General features: G+C 56.6%; 2 protein-coding genes across 3 annotated transcripts in view; one reads left to right on the forward strand and one right to left on the reverse strand.

Moving 5' to 3' along the window:
* Window positions 1-75: 75 nt before the first annotated feature.
* LOC135977343 (uncharacterized) overlaps window positions 76-20,137 on the reverse strand; it is a 371,747-nt gene continuing 351,685 nt past the window's right edge. The window contains exon 2 of the mRNA XM_065577762.1: window positions 76-381. The gene's annotated coding sequence lies outside the window, so the exon portion shown is untranslated. The remainder of the gene's footprint in view (window positions 382-20,137) is intronic.
* On the forward strand, window positions 375-19,320 carry LOC135977346 (histone acetyltransferase KAT6B-like). Of its 2 annotated transcripts, none has more exons than XM_065577803.1 (3): window positions 375-14,817; window positions 15,370-17,565; window positions 19,075-19,320. In XM_065577803.1, the coding sequence occupies exons 1-2, from the start codon at window positions 14,355-14,357 to the stop codon at window positions 15,813-15,815; spliced, it is 909 nt and encodes a 302-aa protein (XP_065433875.1). In that variant the 5' UTR covers window positions 375-14,354; the 3' UTR covers window positions 15,816-17,565; window positions 19,075-19,320. The 2 variants fall into 2 exon arrangements, with proteins under 2 accessions (XP_065433875.1, XP_065433876.1); XM_065577804.1 differs by having other exon boundaries at window positions 15,406-17,565.

The raw sequence follows: 20,137 nt of genomic DNA on the forward strand, positions 1-20,137 counted from the left end.
TGGCGGGCCGGAGCAGTTTGTTTACCCGCCGCGTCGGCAGGTTCGGCCGATCGCGGTGTTGTACTTAAAGTACTGCACAGGATCTTTTCAGGGGGAATAAGGCAGAACGCCACATTTATTAGTAATACATGTATTCATTAACACTGTATTATATGCATATAATATATTACACTTACACTCACACTCACACACAAACACACTCCGTCTTGTTGTTACCAATTAGTTGCTCCCCTTAACTTCACTGGCCAGGTGAGTTAGATGGGGGAGGGGGTGGAGCCGGGCTTCTGCCGATCCGGATCGATGCTCCCATGTTGACAAGACGAGACCCGGGGTCCTGTGCAAGACACCTCACTTTTATAGCAGCTTTCCTCTTATGCAAATCTATACCAGATTCAAACTCTGTGTCTGTGTCCATTGGTCCTTTGTGCTGCTTTCTTTTGAGTGTTGTCCCAATACTGCAAAGAGGGTGTTTCCAAAAGAAGGTGCTTGCTTCTACCCCCCCCCCCCGTCCGTCCGTATGTCTGCTTGTCTTTAATGAGCCCACTTGACACGTTTTATTGTTCTTGGGTCTGGCTCCCAGCCCCTCTCCAACAGTTGAGGCTGTCTGGAGGTGCTGCCTTCCATGCCTTGTTCATCCACACCTCATTCATTCAACAGGGCAATTGATTAAGGGGGGGGGGGGAGAGCTCTTGTTCTACTGCTAGCAAAAAGAAATTTTTCTTCTATCTTATTCTATCCTTAGGGGCTATAATATTATACCAAGGGCAATGCAAAGTTTCTAAATGAGGCTTTGATACAAAGTTCCATGAAAACAGAGGTCACACGTGGGTAGACCCACCACAAGGTTATATGAAGAGGCACAATGTAAAGTCATATGAAAATTATCAGAGATTTATCTACATCTATCAGCAGCTCCTTGGGTCACCAGCCGTCGTCAACCAAGCCAGTTGGCAGACTGAAGGCAGGGCAAGAATGCTGAAGCAGAACATTCTTTGCTGTTGGGATACGTGACATCACAATAAACTTATACAGAAACACACCTGGACACCCACCTAGAGAGACACGCACCCACAGAAGCTAGTGACATTTACAACATTGAGAGATGCACCCAAAATCTGTAGGAATTTTGATTTGGGGGAGGGGATCATAGGTGCTGACTGCATGGGTGCTCCAGGGCTGGAGCACCCACGGGGAAAAATTAGCGGGTGTTTAGCACCCACTGGCAGCCAAGCTCTACCCTCCCCCCAGCCCATCTCCCACTAACCAACTCCGCCCCCTCCCTCCCAGGGCCTTCTGCCTGCCACAACACACAGCTGTTTGGCGGTGTTAAGGCTGTATTCCCACTTTGAACTTTAGGGTACAAATGTAGGGGCCTGCATGAAAACTTCTAAGCTTAACTACCAGCTTAGCTCTGGTTCAGAAGAGAAACCAACAGAACTCCACTGGCCATCACCTACAGTCCTCAGCTTAAACCTCTCCAACGCATCATCAGTGATCTACAACCCATCCTGGACAATGATCCCTCACTTTCACAGACCTTGGGAGGCAGGCCAGTCCTCGCCCACAGACAACCTGCCAACCTTAAGCATATTCTTACCAGCAACCACGCACCGCACCATAACAACTCTAACTCAGGAACCAACCCATGCAACAAACCTCGATGCCAACTCTGCCCACATATCTACACCAGCAACACCATCACTGGACCTAACCAGATCAGCTACAACATCACCGTCTCATTCACCTGCACGTCCACCAATGTTATATATGCCATCATATGCCAGCAATGCCCCTCTGCTATGTACATTGGCCAAACTGGACAGTCACTACGCAAGAGGATAAATGGACACAAGTCAGAGATCAGGAATGGCAATATACAAAAACCTGTAGGAGAACACTTCAACCTCCCTGGCCACACAATAGCAGATGTAAAGGTAGCCATCTTACAGCAAAAAAACTTCAGGACCAGACTCCAAAGAGAAACTGCTGAGCTCCAGTTCATTTGCAAATTTGACACCATCAGATCAGGATTAAACAAAGACTGTGAATGGCTATCCAACTACAGAAACAGTTTCTCCTCCCTTGGTGTTCACACCTCAACTGCTAGCAGAACACCTCACCCTCCCTGATTGAACTAACCTCGTTATCTCCACACTGATATATACCTGCCTCTGGAGATTTCCATTACTTGCATCTGAAGAAGTGAGGTTCTTACCCACGAAAGCTTATGCTCCTAGTACTTCTGTTAGTCTCAAAGGTGCCACAGGACCCTCTGTTGCTTGGTAACCCTACTCTCCTCTACCCCTAATCCCCCTAGTCCCTTACCTTGGGTCCTCCTGGACACCCTAACCCCACAGTCCCGCCCCCCACATATATCACAGTCTCTCATTCACACGCTGAGCCAGTCCCTCCGGGCCCCCACTGCCCACCAAACTTCTCCATCCATGAGGCCCGGGAAGCAGGGGGCAAGCTCCCAATTTGGCTGGGCTTGGTGTGTGTGTGTGTGCTGGGCTCACAAAGGTGTTTTGCTTCCTTGGGGTGGGGTGTGTTTTTTGGCACAAGGTGACATGGTTTGGTAGCCCTGTGGATGCCATGTGGTGTCTGGAATGGGGCATGTGTGTTCCCATGATACCCCTTCCCCTCTGCCTGCAGAGCTGAGGAAAGACAGGTCTGAGGAGCAGAGCAGGAGTTCTGGGTAGGAGAAGAGCAATATGAAGATGAAGTCTAAGATGACACCAGGTGACTTCTGTGGAAGGAGACATGCTGGACAGCGCCAAGGACTGGGGAGACAACCAGGTGTGAGCCCAGGGCGCAGAGAGAGCTGGGGGAGGGTCTCTGTGTCTGTAACACTTCCCTGTCCTCTCTCACAGATGGAGTCCAAGAGGGATAGGAAGGAGAGGACAAGAGCCCCAGTACTAAAGAACAATAAGGTGCATCCTAGCTGGGCCTGGGGCTCTGTGGGGTTAAGACCAGTGGAAGGGGCAAGAGTCTCCTGTGCAGAGTGACTATGTTGGGTGCAGGTGCAGTGGGGTGCTTTCTAATTGTAGCTCTGACAACATCATGGGAAGGGGGTTCAGGGTAGAGCCCTGGGGTGTGGGAGATGCGAGAAGGAGAGCCTGGCCATCACAGCAGATTGTGATGATAACTTTTGTTTTTCCTTCTTGTGTTGTGTTTGGCACCAAGGGAAAAGAAGTGTGTGGTGGGGGTGGGGGACAGAGTCCGTCTCGGTGGTGAGATGGAAAGCGAGCGAGAGCGCAAGCGTTGTTGATGTCAGGCAAGACCTGTCCAGCTGGGAGCGGAGCAGCTGTCACTGTCTGTGAGATCAGTGTCTGGTTTGGTGAGGGCTCTGGTCACAGCCCCCCTGGCTCCAGGCAGGGACTTCCCGTTAGCTGGGTGTGGGTTTGTTTAAAAAAAGAACAAAAAAACAAGAAAAAGGGTTTCCTGACTAGCTGTGGATTCAAGGGAGTTGATGTTGCCATTTGTGGGGGCTGTTCATCTCTCTGGCCAGCAGTGGTGTTTGCTCCCTAGCAGTAGGTGGGTCCATGAGGGTGACTCCTTGTTCTGAGTTTTGTTCCTTCCTCCTAGGTTTCTCTCTCTCTCTCTTCTCTGTGTTGGCCAACTCACTTTCAAACTCTGTCTCTCTCCTTTCGTGAACACCTGTCACGTTCAGTTGCCTGCATCCTCTTCCTCTGTGCCCATCCCCTCCAGTCTCCTATGGGCTAGTCTGGGTCTATCTGCTTATCGTAGAATCAGAGAATATCAGGGTTGGAAGAGCCCTCAGGAGGTATCTAGTCCAACCCCCTGCCTAAATCAGGACCAATCCCCAACTAAATCATCCCAGCCAGGGCTTTGTCAACCCTGACCATAAAAACCTCTAAGGAAGGAGATTGCACCATCCCCCTAGGTAACCCATTCCAGTGCTTCACCACCCTCCTAGTGAAAAAGTTTTTCCTAATATCCAACCTAAATCTTCCCCACTGCAACTTGAGACCATTGCTCCTTGTTCTGTCATCTGCCACCACTGAGAACAGTCTAGATCCACTGTAACCCCTAGGTCCTTTTCTGCAGAACTGCTGCCTAGCCACTCGGTCCTTAGTCTGTAGCAGTGCATGGGATTCTTCTGTCTTAAGTGCAGGACTCTGCACTTCTCCTTGTTGAACCTCGTCAGATTTCTTTTGGCCCAATCCTCTAATTTGTCTAGGTCCCTCTGTATCCTATCCCTACCCTCCAGCGTATCTACCACTCCTCCCAGTTTAGTGTCATCCGCAAACTTGCTGAGGGTGCAGCCCACGCCATCCTCCAGATCATGAATGAAGACATTGAAGAAAACCGGCCCCAGGCCCGACCCTTGGGGCACTCCGCTTGAGGCATGGTCTCTGCCATACTGGGAAGGATGCGTACTGCCTGCCAGGCTAAGGGGGTTGCTCTTCCCACTCCTATCTTTCTAGAGAGTTTGGGGACCCTTCCTAGCTGTAATTGGGTCACAGCGTGAGTGGCCAGTCATGGCTGTGGGGCTGTGGGATCTGAGACTGAGAGGGGTGGGCTCACGGTCATGGCTTTGGGCACAGGAGAAGTGGGGCTGCGATTAGAGATGCCTAGAACCCCCTTATCACCTCCTAGCTCCATTACTGCATCACCCAAAAGCCTTGCTCAGGGTCCACGCCCAGTACCGGGTTTCCGATGGTGCCCTGGCCCTGCCCTCCCCACTTGTGATGCACCCTGAGGCCCCGCTGCCTGCTGGCTCCTCTCCCCCCCCCCCGTCCCGTCCCCTGTTCGCTCCTCTCGGCCGGCCAGGCCCAGGGCTCCTCTCCACCCCCTCCCCCCCCCACTGCCACTGCTCGCTCCTGTCCGCCGCGGGTGGTGAACGCTATAAGGGTGAGACTCTCTTCTCAGGCACTAGCTCTCCTAGCTCAGGACATGGGGCTCCTTCCTCTGCCCAGTCTCTCCGAACGACCTGTGTCTTGTGGACATGAGCCTGCTCCTGTCGCCAGGTGGCTGACAAAGGAGTCTCCTGCCTGGGGAGGCTCTGGCATTGTGATGCAGGCACAGTGCAGCAGGCAGTTAACACTAGGGCAGTAGTTCTTCCTTCCCAGAAACAGGAAGTACGTGCTTGCAAAAGGGGACAGCCCCCCCAGTGCAGCGCAAGGTCGGTGTATCTCAGCAGGGAGCAGCAGGAACTCCTAACCCTACATGGGCTGGGATTGATACCTGGCTGGCCTGGGCCCCTAGAGGTGTGAGAGCCACGTGAAGATTTGTTTGTGGCTTTTCCCCTTCAGGGGGCCTAAGGAGCTCTTTCTCCCAGAGCTGCATGGGAGGAAGTGAAGGCTCAGCCCTGAGCTGGAGGCTGGCAGCGATATTCTGTTCAGGGCTGAGGGGGGAAGCTCCCCCTGGTGAGGCTTAGAGGCTCTCTGCTGCAATAGGGCCTGTGAGATATTAGTCTTGCAGTATTTGTTCAGTGCTGATGGATTGGCTGTAGGAGCTGTGTCTGGGGAGTCCCCACAGAACTGCCTGGCAGAAAGAGGGGGCTGTTCAGTTCTGCTGACTTTGCAGCTGGACACAGCCTTTTGGGTCCTAGTGCCGGTGGTGTTCCCCGTCTGTGTGCTGGGAGGGGCCATCCTGTTCTCTGTACAGCAGGGAGTGCATGTGCTGGGGTGGGGGGTGGGGGGGGAACTGGGGGAAATAAGCAGTAGGGAAGGAAGCGGGTGGGATGGGGAGGAGATGGGCAGTGGGGAAGGGGCATGGGATGGGATGGGAAAGAGAAGGGAATGGGGGATGCAGGTACAGGGGAAAACAGGGAGCCCGGCATGCAGCATCCCCTTGACAGCATCTGAGTCTCATCCGTTAAGCAGCCCCATCGAACCCTCCCCTGAGTAGCCCCACCTCCCCTGCATGTGTACCATCCCGACGAGCCCCCGGACACCTGCCCCACAGAGCCCCAGCCAGCTGCATTTGGACCCCCACCTCTCCTGCACCTGCCCCCCTGCTGAGCTCCCCACTCCTAGACACCCCCTGCTGAGCCCCAAGCACCTTCACCTGGACCCCTCTACAGAGTGCCACTGCCCCATCAATCCCAACAAGCCCCTGTGCATCCAGATCCCCCACTGAGCCACCTGCACCCCGACTGCTCCACCCAGAACCCTGTTAGCCCCACCTGGATCCCCCCACACTGAGCCCCTCCACACTTGCATCCTGCTGGGCTGAGCCTGCCTCCCACACCTGGTGCACCTGGCGCAGAGGGGCAGTGCCCAAAGGTGTTTCTGGGGCAGGCCCATCCCTTACACTGTGTCAGGGTCGGGTGCAGCCTCACTGTCGAGTCCCTGTCCTGGGAAGGGAGTGGGGAGGCTGCAGGGTGATCTCCCACCTGCATGCAGCCAGTGGCCTGGGCTCCCCCTGCCAGGCTGCAGCTTCCACGTTTATTTATTGACAAATAAAATTTGCAGTATTTTAAAATAGTGCACAGAATTTTGAATGTTTTGGTGCTGAATTCCCTCAGGAATATGGAGTGCTGGGCAGTTGTGGGGGGCTGTGAGAGGGGCACTACGCAGTGGGGGGTGCTGGTTATAGGGCTCTGCAGGCCAGAGGGGCACTGGGCATGGGAGTTGCCAGGCATAAGGGGGTGGGGGTAATGGGCGGGGGGTAGTATGGCAAAGCACGCTGGCAGAGCAGCGCTGGGTGGGCCAGTGGCCTCTGGTGGGGCTGCGTGGACCATGGCTGTACCTCCCCTCTCCCCCCACGCCTTGCCCCTGGCCAGCCCCTCACTCTGGGGATCAACCCCCCTCGTGCCATGCCCCATTCCCCCATGGGAGCCCTACAAAAGGTTAATCGGGCCCTGTCCACACCTCCTTGTGCTGGGCAGTGCACGGACAATCGGAGGGACAGCGGGATGATGTGGAGATCGATGAGTGTGTGAGGCAGGCAGATGGATGGGGCGGGTGTGGCATACAGTGGAGGCTGGCCCTGTCATTTGCTGCCCCATCTGACTCCGCCCCTGTCTCTCGCAGGCAGGGCCGGCTTTAGCAAGAGCGGGGCCCGATTCCTGGGGGCGGGGCTTGCAGCAAGCCTCGCCCCCAGGACCCGAGCCGCGCCACGGGGGGGGGGGACGGGGGGACCCAAGCCCCGCCGCGCCGCGGGGGGGACGGGGGGACCCGAGCCGCGCCGTGGGGGGATGGGGGACGGGGGGACCCGAGCCGCGCTGCAGGGGATGACCCGAGCCGCGCCGCGGGGGGGGACGGGGGGATGGGACGGGGACGACCCGAGCCGCGCCACGGGGGGGACGGGGGGGGGGAGCCGCGCCGCGAGGGGGACCGGGGGGGGGGGAAGCCGAGCCGCGCCGCGGGGACGGGGGGGGGGGGGAGCCGAGCCGCGGGGACGGAGGGGGGAGCCGCGCCGCGGGGACGGGGGGATGGGACGGGGACGAGCCGCGCCGCGGGGGGGGGGACGGGGGAGCCGCGCCGCGAGGGGGACGGGGGCGGGGGAGCCGCGCCGCGGGGACGGGGGGGGGGAAGCCGAGCCTCGCCGCGGGGGGGGGGGAGCCGAGCCGCGCCGCGGGGGGGGGGGAGCCAAGCCGCGCCGCGGGGACGGGGGTGGGAGCCGAGCCGCGCTGCGGGGACGGGGGGGGGGAGCCGCGCCGCGGGGACGGGGGGGGGGAGCCGCGCCACGGGGATGGGGGGGGGAGCCGAGCCGCGCCGCTGGGGGCTGCGCCGGGGGGGCGGGGGGAATCCGAGCCGCGGGGACCGGGCTGGAGCCAAGCCGGGCCAGAGCCGCTGGGGCCTGCGGGAACGGGCTGCGCCTCCCCGCAGCCCTTCTCCCGCCCCCTCCCCAGCTTACCTCGTGCTGCCGGCCCGCCCCTGCTTAGTCTCAGACTTCCCGCGAATCTCTGATTCGCGGGACGCAGGGGAGGGGGCGGGGCGTGCAGGGGAGGGGAGGAGGGGGAAGTGAGCTGGGGGCGGGGTGAACAGCTGCAGCGCGGGGCCCTCTTGGCGCGGGGCCCAATTCAGCCGAATCGGCTGAATCGGCCTAAAGCCGGCCCTGCTCGCAGGCAGCATTCAGCAGAGAGTGGCTCTGTAGCGTTACACTGGTGCTTACATCCAGTGCGTACAGCTGGGCGTAATGTGCTCCTGGAGAGCTCGGGCAGGGACAAGCGTGGGGCTCACGGCTGCTGAACCAGCTACTCCAGAGATTGCCACAGATCTCACCCCCCCCCCCCCTTGGGCAGCAAGACCCTGGCCGGGGGTTCCTTGTCCCTCCTCGCAGCCTGGCATGTATTCCCCCTATTGTTGCTGCAGCGACCCCTGGTGGCCACTGATGGCAGTTGCCTATGTGACCCCACCACTGCCATTGCGCCTTTGACGGTTGGTGGCTGGGTGAGGCAGGGCCCGGTATGTATATCAGCCATTGGGGCAGTGCTCTCTGCGTATCCCACACTCATCTCAGTGAAGCGTGTTGCCCAGGTGGGGCTGTCCCCTGTGTGTATTTACACACTCCAGCCCCTGCACTGGGGCAGTGGCCACTAGTAGCCAGAGGAGTCGGTGCCCTAGGTATGTTCTTCACTTCCCCCAAGGGGGCAGGGGCCTGGGTGTCAGGCAGTGCCTGTGTATCTTCCAACCCCATTGTGGCCGTGAGCCCTGCTCCTGGTGTGCGTCACTCCCCACTAGGGATGTGCCCTGTTGGCCACGTGGGGCAGTGCCGTGTGTGTAGCTTCCCCTCACCCTCTGTGCCAGGTATGGCAGGCACTGATCCCTGCATCCCCGTGGGATGTGTATCCCCCAACTGGGGCAGTGACCCCTGCTGGCCAGCTGGGGCAGTGCCGTGTGTGTGTGTGTGTGTGTGTGTCCTATTTGGGTAGTGACCCCTGGGGGTAAGTGAGGCAGTGGCCTTTGATTTCCTCTTCTCTCCACACACACATCCCCCTCCCTCTCTCTCTCTGTCTGACACAGTGCCCCCTGTTGGCCACTTGGGGCACTACCCGATGTGTATCTCTAGTGATTGGAGCAGTGACCTCCTGGTGTGGCAGTGCCCTATTGGTATCTCCCTCCCCCCGCCCCAAAACACCATTGTGGTACTGGCCACTTCAGGCAGTGGCCTGTTTCATTCCCCTACCACCACCATTGCAGCAGTGACCCCCGGTGGCCAGGTGCAGCAGTGCCCTGCGTGTATCCCCCCAACCAGTGCCCAGTCTGTGACCTCTGGTAGCCACGTGGGGCAGTGGCCTGTGTGTACCATCTCCACTAGAGCAGTGACCGCTGGTGTCTTGGTGCTAAGATGCAGCCACCTCTGGGTTACACAGTGGGGCTGTTTTTAGGCTAGTGGGGACAGGCCCCCTCTGTTCCAGGAAGTAGGGAATAGCTGGGACTCGGGGCTGAGCGCTCCACCTCCTCTGTACGTGTGACGCGCTGAGCACCTTTCCCTGACGTGATGAAGACCCTGTGTGGCTCCAAAGCTGGTCCAGTAACAGGTATCACCTCACCTGCCTTGTCTCCCTGGTATTCTGCAAGTGTCCAACTTCCCCTTCGCTGCTGTTCTCCAACCCCCCCAGGCAACACCCCCCAGGTCCCTTCACCTGCCAAACCTCCCCTGGACCCTGAGCCCGACCCCATCCCTGGGGGGGCTCCCCACCTGCAAACCCTATGGAGCCTGGGGGGCCTACTCCGAGGAGGGGAGGGGAATCCTGGGGCCACAAACTCAGTCACGGGGTTGAGGCTGCCCCTGGAAGTAGAAGCGGGGTGGGAGGGGAGAGAAGAGTGAAGCAATGCATGCTGGGAGATAGAATCATAGAACTGGAAGGGACCTCGAGAGGTCTCTAGTCCAGTCCCCTGCACTCAAGGCAGGATGAAGTATTATCTAGACCAGCCCTGACAGGTGTTTGTCCAACCCGCTCTTCAAACTCCCCAAGGATGGAGATTCCACAACCTCCTTAGGCCATTTATTCCAGAGCTTAACCACTCTGACTTTTAGGAAGTTTTTCCTAATGTCCAACCTAAACCTCCCTTGCTGCAGTTTAAGCCCATTGCTTCTTGTCCTATCCTCAGAGGTTAAGAAGAACAAATTTCTCCCTCCTTGTAACAACCTTTTAGGTACTTGAAAACTGTTCTCATGTCGCCTCTCAGTCTTCTCTTCTCCAGACTAAACAAACCCAATTTTTTCAATCTTCCCTCAAAACTCATGTTTTCTAGACCTTTAATCATTTTTGTTGCTCTTCTCTGGACTTTCGCCAATTTGTCCACATCTTTCCTGCAATGTGGCACCCAGAACTGGATACAATGCTCCAGTTGACACGTAATCAGCGCGGAGTAGAGCGGAAGAATTACTTCTCGTGTCTTGCTTACAATACTCCTGCTAATACAACCCAGACTGATGTTCGCTTTTTTTGCAACAGCGTTACACCTTTAACTCATATTTAGCTTGTGATCCACTATGACCCCCCGAGATCCCTTTCCGCAGTACTCCTTCCTAGGCAGTCAATTCCCATTCTGTATGTGTGCAACTGATTGATTGCTCCTTCCTAAGTGGAGCACTTTGCATTTGTCCTTATTGAATTCCATCCTGTTTACTTCAGACCATTTCTCCAGTTTGTCCAGATCATTTTGAAATTTAATCTTATCCTCCCAAGCACTTGCAACCCCTCCCAGCTTGGTATCGTCCGCAAGCTTTATAAGTGCACTCTCTATGCCATGATCTACATCGTTGATGAAGATACTGATGTAGCTCTATCTCCCCTCAGCCACGCCGGGCCCCATGGGAGATGTGGTGTCTCCTGCCTCCATCTCCCATCAGCCACTGCAAGGCCCGGCCCAGACTTCCCATTTCCGTTGCGAGTCTGGAAGCAGAAGTTGCCATGAGTTGGTGCCGGGAAGGGTGGTGCTGTTGTCAGGAGAAAGCAGGAGGAGTAGGTGGGGTCCGTGCTACCGTGGGGAGGTGCTGCCCTTGCTGTGAAAGGGCCCAGCCGTTATGGAGATGTCGTCTCCCTGCCCTGCCACGCTCTGCACCAGCCCCTGCCTGTCACGGGAGGTGCAGGCTCCAGCCTGCAGAGCTGCAGCAGGGAACTTTGGATGTGAGATTGAAATGGAGTTTTAGTGCCATTATTTTTTTATTTCAAAACAGAACAAAACAAACCTAATTTATCTCAAACCTACAAACAGGATTTTACAAACCATGAGTGTGGTTTAGGTCCTTAAAACCTTACACAATTACACACAAATATTTACACACGCAAATTCTTTTTTGCCTAATATCCCTTGCACTGCTCTAATTATTTTTTTATAATACTGTACCCTGATTACATTCCCATTTTGTATAATCGAACGCAGTCAAGTTAACTTCCAGTAGAAACCCCATATATATAGTGATTTTGATTACAAACATTTCTGTGGGGAAAATCAGCAGCAAAATCATCCGGCCCGAGCATCATGAGATTTTCCCAGGGTCCCCCAAGTTGCCCGAGGCCCCTGGGCATGGGCCCCCTGTGCGTTAATCCACCACTGCAATGGCTGCGGAGCTCAGGATCCCGCTTCCCGGAATGCCCGGAATGCCGGGCGGAGACGGAACACGCGGGGAGCGACCACCAGAGCCAATCAGAAGCCAGCGCTCGGAGACAAAGGGCTCAGTTTACAGTCGGTTGTTGGCTGTTGCTGGAGTGGAGCGCAGGGAGACTCAGCACAGCCTGGGAGGTGCCCATTGACACTGAGACTGAAGACCTGGTAAGGATCCCCATGTGTGCTTGTTTTCCTTGTGAATTTCAAGCCGGCCAAGGAGTACAGGGCGGCATCAGGCCCTAGAGAACTGATACTCAACTCCCATTCTGCTGCGCAGGGGCTGGGAGGGAGCTGGTTGTGGGGGGGTCGGGCCCCTTGTAAATGCTGTTATTGTTGATGGGTTATTAGTCTAGTTGCTCCTGTTCTTTCCTTAGCCCCAGGCCTTTCTTCCCTCTGCCCAATAAGCTCCCTCACTTGTTGTGTTGTTCCTGGGGGGATTGTGATAGATTTGTACCCCTTGTGCCTGGACGACGATCCTCGTCTGTTATTGGGCGCTAAACACTTCCCCAGGGCACAGCAGCCCTTGTGACTCAGGCACTAGGAGGGGCCCCTTGGGGTGGACCAAGAGAGTCCAGCACTTCGGACGGAAGAATCCCATGCACCGCTACAGGCTGGGGACCGACTGGCTAAGCGGCAGTTCTGCAGAAAAGGACCTGGGGATTACAGTAGATGAGAAGCTGGATATGAGTCAGCAGTGTGCCCTTGTTGCCAAGAAGGCTAACGGCATATTGGGCTACATTAGTAGGAGCATTGCCAGCAGATCGAGGGACGTGATCATTCCACTCTATTCGGCACTGGTGAGGCCACATCTGGAGTATTGCGTCCAGTTTTGGGCCCCCCCACTACAGATGGGATGTGGACAAATTGGAGAGAGCCCTGCGGAGGGCAAGGAAAATTATTAGGGGGCTGGGGCACATGATGTATGAGGAGAGGCTGAGGGAACAGGGGTTATTTAGTCTGCAGAAGTGAAGAGTGAGGGGCGATTTGATAGCTGCTTTCAACTACCTGAAGGGGGGTTCCAAAGAGGATGGAGCTCGGCTGCTCTCAGTGGTGGCAGATGACAGAACAAGGAGCAATGGTCTCAAGTTGCAGTGGGGGAGGTCTCAGTTGGATATTAGGAAACACTATTTCACTAAGAGGGTGGAGAAGCACTGGAATGGGTTCCCTAGGGAGGTGGTGGAATCTCCTTCCTTAGAGGTTTTTAAGGCCCGGCTTGACAAAGTCCTGGCTGGGATGATTTAGGTCCCTTCCAACCCTAATCTTCTATGATTTTAAGGACCCAGGTTCCATCCCCCTGAGGGAAGAAGCTCCACTGAGCAGCAGGCAACAGGGCGAAGGCTTGAGCCAGGCCTCAGGGCAGGGGTTGCAGGGCTTTGGCTTCTCTTTCTGGCTCTGCCCTGCTGTGGGGCCCTGGGCAGGTCACTTCCCATCTCTGTACCTGTTTCCCAGTCTGTCCAGTGAAGGGATAGACGCTTCTCAAACTCCTGGCAGTAGATCAACACAATGAACTTTAAACCCTCGGAGCTCAGAAGGACAGTGGGTGTTTGGGGAAGAATTTCTACTGATTTCCCGTTGGGCTCCATCCAAAGCCAATAACTAGGGCTGTCAATTGTAACTGAAATGTATTATCCATATTTTTATGGATTTTTTTATAGTTTAAAATATATTGTTTTCAGTTACAACAGAGAATACAAAAACAACAAGGAGTCCTTGTGGCACCTTAGAGACTAACACATTTATTTGGAATCAGCTTCTGTGGGCTAAAACCCAAATAAATGTGTTAGTCTCTTAGGTGCCACAAGGACTCCTAGTTGTTTTTGCTGATACAGACTAACATGGCTACCCGTCTGAAACAGAATACAAAGTGTACAGTGCTCAACATATATTATTATTTTTTATTACAAATATTTATGCTGTAAAAAAGATAAAAGAAATAGTATTTTTCGATTCACCTCATTCAAGTACCTCAGTGCAATTTCTTTATAGTGAAAGTGCAACTTACATCTGCAGTCATAAACAAACCAATGTAAAACTTTAGGGCCTACAAGTCCACTCAGTCCTACTTCTTGTTCAGGACCAACAAGTTTGTTTACATTTCCAGGAGATAATGCTGCCCACTTCTTATTGATAATATCACCTGACAGTAAGAACAGGCATTTGCATGGCACTAGTGTAGCCGGCGTTGCAAGGAATTTATGTGCCAGTTATGCTAAACATTTGTATGCCCCTTCATGCTTCAATTTCTAGATTGCACTATTGGTTTTTTTACTGTGCAAATAATAATAATACAGGTGCCCCTCCCCCCATCACACTGCTCCACTGCTGCTCCCACCTCCTGGCCGCCGCCCCCACCAAGCTGCCTGCCCACTGTCTGCTGCGCAGAGCAGGGGTAGGAGTGGGGGGCTGATGTCAGGGTGTCCTCGATCTGGTAGCTGCTGAGCTGGGATTGGGGAACGGGGGCACCTGTCTGCTGTTGCCATTGGCTCAGGAGTGAAGCCTGGACACTTGGGTTCCCTGCCTTCTCAGGCCGGGGAGGGGGTGTGGCCCGGGGCTACAGGAGGACGATGCTTGTCCAGACTGACTACAGGTCTCTGTCACTGACCCCATTGCTCTAAGGGATGAGATTCCCTGGGGGTCCCAACATCGGGGGAGCTTCGGGAGCAGCCTGCAGGGTGAGCCCTGCCAGTGTGTGCAGAGCCCAGTCCAGGTGCCCCCGGGGAGTGTGGGTAGGAGAGGGAGTCGCCCCAGCTGGGGGGCAGACAGGCCCATTGGTGAGAGGCTGCGTTGCCCCAGACTCACGGCTGCTCCCTGCTCAGTTCCAGGATGGATGTACTGAGGAGGATTCTCAGGAGAAAGGCTCCGCAGGTGGCCCCAGAGCCAGAGGGGGGCAGCTGCCAGCATCCCCAGACAGAGAGCCGCCCCTCCATCCCCATGGCATGGGAAGCAGCTCCCGGCCACCCCAGGAGATGCTTGTTCACCAGGAGGAAACCAGCTCCCAGGGCTGGTGCCGAGCGGAGAGAGACGACATCCAGGCCGAGATGGAGGTGGCCCAAGTTCAGTCTGGGCAGGCAGGACACAGCCCACGGGAGGAACCAGGCAAGGCAGCTCTGGGTTTGCTTCTGCTGGAAGGCCAGCCCTCAGCCCAGCCGCGTGGGCCAGCAGGAGGCATCCCCAGGGCAGGAGCTGGGGGATCGCTGCCCCAGCAGCTCAACTGGTGCCGGAGGGGAGAGCAGCCGCTCCCTGGAGGCTCCCTGCAACACGGAGGCCGAGTGCTCCTCCACTGCAGGTGAGGAGACTCCCTGGGCATGGGGAGGAGCAAGGGGCCATTAACACCCAGTCACTCTGTCCGAGTCATTGGGGGGATCCCAGCCCAGCGGTCTGGCCTGAGCCACGTGAGCCCAATGACGTCAGTGGGAGTCACAGAGCCACCCCCTGCAGTGGGGCATGGGGGGAGCTGCTGGGAAGTGGGTCCCTGATGCTTTGGGGCAACTCCCAGGAAGGATGGGACAGTGAAGGGCCCCATCTGTCATGGAGCCATAGGGCTGAGGGTCTCTGGGAGGGGCAGTGTGGGGATCTCTCTGCCATGGGGCCCTGGGGCTGAGAGGTCTGTGGGAGGGGCAGTGTGGGGATTTCTCTGCCATGGGGTCCTGGGGCTGAGAGGTCTGTGGGAGGGGCAGTGTGGGGATTTCTCTGCCATGGGGTCCTGGGGCTGAGAGGTCTGTGGGAGGGGCAGTGTGGGGATTTCTCTGCCTTTGGGTGCTTACATGGGAGGGGGAAACATTAAATCTTCTCTCCCTATCCCTTCACACCCCTGTCCTTCCTCTTCCCTCCTCCCCAGCAAGAGTCACTCTCTGCCCTTGTCTCTCTGACGCAGAGATCCCCACGGACCAGTCAGAGAAGAAGGACCTTGCCCCTGAGGAAAAGGCAGAGGAGGATGAAGATCGGGCCACAGAAGGAGAGGAAGAGGAGGAAGACCTAGAGACAGAGGAGGAGGAGAAGCAGGAAGAGGAAGTCCTGACCACAGAAAAAGAGGAGGAGGTGGAGGACCTAGCCATAAAAGAGGAGGAGGACATGACCACAGAGGAGGAGGAAGACCTGGACACAGTGGAGAAGGAGAACCTGTCTGCAGAAGAGGAAGAAGAGGAGGAGGAGGAGGAGAATTTGTCAGCAGAAGAGGAGGAGGAAGAGCAGAGAACGTGTCTGCAGAAGAGGAGGAGGAAAACCTGTCTACAGAGGAGGAGGAGAATTTGTCAGCAGAAGAGGAGGAGGAGGAGCTCTCCATAGACGAGGAAGAGGACTTGACCACAGAGAAGGAGGAGGAAGAAGAAGGTAAAGGAAGAGGAAGAGAAGGACGTGGCCCTGGTGGAGGAACATCTGATCATGGAGCAAAAGGAAGAAGAGAAGGATCTGGCCATGGAGCAGGAAGAGGAGCACCTGCCTATGGAGGAAGAGGAGAAGGCCCAGGCCACAGAGGAGGACAAGGAGGACCTGGACCAGGAGGAGGAGAAGGAATAGGACCCAGTAATGGAGGACGACGAGGATGTGGCCATGCAGGAGAAAGAAGAGAAGGAAGAGGAGGTACTGGCTATGGAGGAAAAGGAAGTGGAAGAGGATTAGGAATTGGCCACGGAGAAGGAGCAGGAGGAAGAGGACTTGGTCACAGAGGAGGAGGAGGAGGATGTGGCCATGCAGGGGGAAGAAGAAGAGGCGGAAGAGGAGGTAGAGGACCTGGCTATAGACTAGGAGGACCCAGGAATGGAGGAGGACGAGGATGTGCTGATGCAGGGGGGGGAAGAAGAGAAGGAGGTGGACCTGGCCATGGAGGAGGAGGACAAGAGGACCTGGCCAGAGAGGAAAACGAGAAGGAGGAAAAGGACGAGGAAAACCTAGCCACGGAGAAGGAGAGGGAGGACCTGGCTGTAGAGGAGGAAGTGGAGGACTGGGAGGACTTTGCCATGGGAATGGAACATGTGGTCATGAAGAAAAAAGCAGAAGAGGATGACTTGGATGAGGAGGAGGGCAAGGCCAAGTCCTCCTCCACCTCCATGGCCAGGTCCCCCTTGCCCAGATGTGTAAATAGGGCAGTAATGAGTAGGAGCAGGGAGGGGATCTTACCTCTCTCTATAGCATTGGTAAGAGAGATAATGGAATAGTGACAGCCAGTTCTGGTGTCCGTGTTTTAAAAGGAGGGTGTTAAATTGAAGAGGGTGCAGAAAAGAGTCACACAAATGACCTGAGAGCTGGAGAAAATGACCTACAGTGAGAGACTCAGACTGTAGGTGGGTGAAATTTAATGGCCTGGAACATTCAGGAGGTCAGATGAGATGATCCAATGGTGCCTTCTGGCCTTAAGCTCTATGAAACTCTATGAAATCGCCTCCCCTCCATCCCCCACTCCAATGTGCTTCACCGCACAGCCTGGAATGACCCTGCTCCAAAGCGGCCCTGGTGGAGAAGACAGCGGTGAGTGAGAGACGGCTGTGGGGACCTGGCGGGAGGGCAGGAGACCTCGGACAAGGAGGGGGCTCCCCTGGGCAGGGCACTGGAGGGGACAGCAGAGAGCAGGGATTCCTGGGGCTGAGGTCTGGGCACCGCCAAGAGGAAATTCTGGGCGTCAGCGCTGGGGGCAGGTGGGGAATCGTGGGACTGGAGGGTAAGCTGAGGCTGGGGGTGGAAAGGTAAGGGGCAGCTGCGAGAGGCTGGACAAGGGTCAAGTTGGAAGGGAAGGAGGGAATCGGGAGGACAGGGCCCAGCTGTGTTGCCAGAGGATCCTGCTGGCTGGGTCTGGGCAGCCTCTCTGGGAAGTGCCCAGGAGTCAGTGGGGTCTGAATCTGACCTTCTCCTTTGGGTCTTACAGGAACTAACTGAGGAGCTGCCCCAGGACTCTGGGCCCAGCTCTGTCCTCTCCAGCTCCATGGACCGCACGTGAAACCTCCCGTCTGGCTCCCCCAGCTCCGGTGCTGCTCAGACCCAGAGACGCTGCCTCCTCCATGGCCAGGTTCTCCTCCACCTCCTGCACAGTCTGCAGTGATGGGTAAGGGAACCCGTGGCCACAAAGACCCCGTGGGCACGGGTGGGGATTGAATCTGGGCCCTTCACCACCATGGGCACAAGCTCTGTCAGGCTCCAATTCAGAAAGCCATGGAAGGCTCTGCCTGCAGACACCCCCTCTCCATTCCCACTGCCAGACTCTTGCCCGCGGTGACAATGAAGAAGCAGGAGAATTTCTGCCAGAGAACCCCTGGGCTGCACAGTCGGGTGTCACTGGGACGTCTCTGGGAGCCATTTCCAGTGTGTTCTGGTGGGGTCACTTTCCTTCTCTAACCCAGGGTGTCTCTGCTCCCAGAATCTCAGCCAGGGAGGCCACCCTGCAGAATATGGCCCCGCAGTTTGGCGATGGGCTGCAGGAGTCACCACGTAGGTGTGCAGCAGCCGTAGCACCTGCACTGACCATGGGCCAAAACCTGCAGCCCTGACAGCCCAGGATACCCCCAGGGATGGCAATGGGAGGGTAGCCTGGGTAACTAGCTGCTGGGCCAGGGCATATAGAGAGAGGACTCAGAGATGCAGCAAACCAATGGCCAGAGAAGTGAAGGATGTAAGGGAAAGAGAAGAGCTAGGACCTTGCCGGGGCGGTGAGTTATATGGGCCCGTGGTGCCCGGGCTCCAGTAAATTCAGGGCCCGGGGGGTCTGGGTCCACCAATGTTCAGGGCAGGGTTTCTCCCCCCGTTCCCCTGCCACCCCCACACGCCTCCGCCGAGTATCCCTGCCTGCCCCCTGCAGCTCCACGCTGCGCTCCCTGGCCGGCCGCTGCCACTGTGGGCTACAAGGGAGCAGTGCCCGGGGGCAGGCTGAGGCGGCTGACGCGCCTGCGGAGGGAGGAGGCGCATGGCAGCCTGCCCCCCTCACCCCCCCAGCAGGTGATTCTGAGTCGAATCCGAGGGAGCCAGGGGCTTATCCTCGCAGGACCTCCTGAGAAGAAGCCTGGCAGGGCTTGGGTGAGTGCCTTGTCCCTGGGGGGATCCTCCCCTCTGGTCCCCACCTCAGCCCCAGGGCAGCCTGCCTGCTGCACCCCAAACTCCTCATCCCTGACCGAGCCCCACCTCCTGCACTCCCTCCCGCACCCCAACGCCCTGTCCCAGCCCAGAGCCTGCACCCAGCTCCCAAACCCCCTCCCACACCACAACGCCCTGTCCCAGCCCAGAGCCTGCACCCAGCCCCCAAACCACCTCCCGCACCCCCTCCTGCACCCCTAACCCCTGTCCCAGCCCAGAGCCTGCACCCAGCACCCAAACTCCATCCCAGAGCCTGCACCCCCTTCTGTACCCCTTCTTAACCCCAACCTCTGCTCCACCCCAGAGCCTGCACCCAGCACCCAAACTCCATCCCACACCCCCACCCTCTGTCCCAGCCCAGAGCCTGCACCCAGCACCCAGACCCCCTCCCAGAGCCTACACCCCAAACCCCCTCCTACACCCAAACGCCCTCCCTGAACCTTGCAGTCCCTTCTAACCCGATGGGTCTATAATTCTTTGATTCTAGCAGGGCTGGCGCGTATGGATTTCCTCCGCATCCTCTGCACTGAAGACAGAAGTTTCTCCGCAATGGCCTGGTCTTCCTGGAGTGCTCCTTTAGCGCCTCGATCGCCTAGTGGCTTTGCTGACTGTTTGGCAGACTTCCTGCATCCCATGTACTTAACCAGTACTTTGCTGTTAGTTGTTGTGCCTTAGCTAGTTGCTCTTCACGTTCTTTTTTGGCCTTATTATACTTTTCATTTGACTTGCCAGAGTTTATGCGTCTTTGTATTTTCCTCACTAGGATTTGACTTCCAAAGTGCCTCTTTTACTCGGCTGTTTAGCCCTGGGGGCATTTTTTTTATCCTCGCACTGGTTTGTTTTTTATTTGCGGGATACATGTAGTGGGAGCCTCTAGCATGGTGTTTTTAAACAGTCTCCGTGCGCTTTGCTGGCATTTCACCCTGGCGTGTTGCTTTTAATTTCCATTTAACGAGCCCCCTCACGTCTGTGCAGTTCCCCTTTCTGAGTTGAATGCTCCTGCGGTGGGTTTCTTTGGCAGTTCCCCCTCAACGGGGCCTGTTTGCAACAGCAGCAGGTGCGGGGACAGGGGCAGGAGCAACATTGACCCACATATGTCACAGGGTTGGATAAGCTCAGATGAAAGCACATGGCCCCATTACTCTCTGGGAGGGGCTGGCAGGGGTAGGTCAGTGGCAGCGCGGGGGGGGGGGGGGGGGCACAGGGTCTCCTTCGCTCAGCTCAGGGCACTGTGTGGTTAACAGGACACTTCCTCATAGAATATCAGGGTTGGAAGGGACCTCAGGAGGTCATCTAGTCCAATCCTTGGACACTTGTTTTCCTTGGCGACGGTGTCGTCTAGCCATTCCTCCGTGACGCTCCCCAGTGCAGCAGGGCTCTATCCCTGCACCAATGAACTACACCAGGCCGCGCTGCAGGGACGGCGCGAGGAGAGGTGGCCGGGCAGCTTCCCCTCAGCAATCAGCCCCACGGCCATCGAGATGCTCTTTTAAAGTCACTTTCCCAGTCAGGAAGCTGCAGAGGGGCCGGAGTGTGAGACAGAGCAGCCC

Source organism: Chrysemys picta, chromosome 24, assembly GCF_011386835.1.
Source record: "Chrysemys picta bellii isolate R12L10 chromosome 24, ASM1138683v2, whole genome shotgun sequence".
Classification (NCBI taxonomy): domain Eukaryota; kingdom Metazoa; phylum Chordata; order Testudines; family Emydidae; genus Chrysemys; species Chrysemys picta.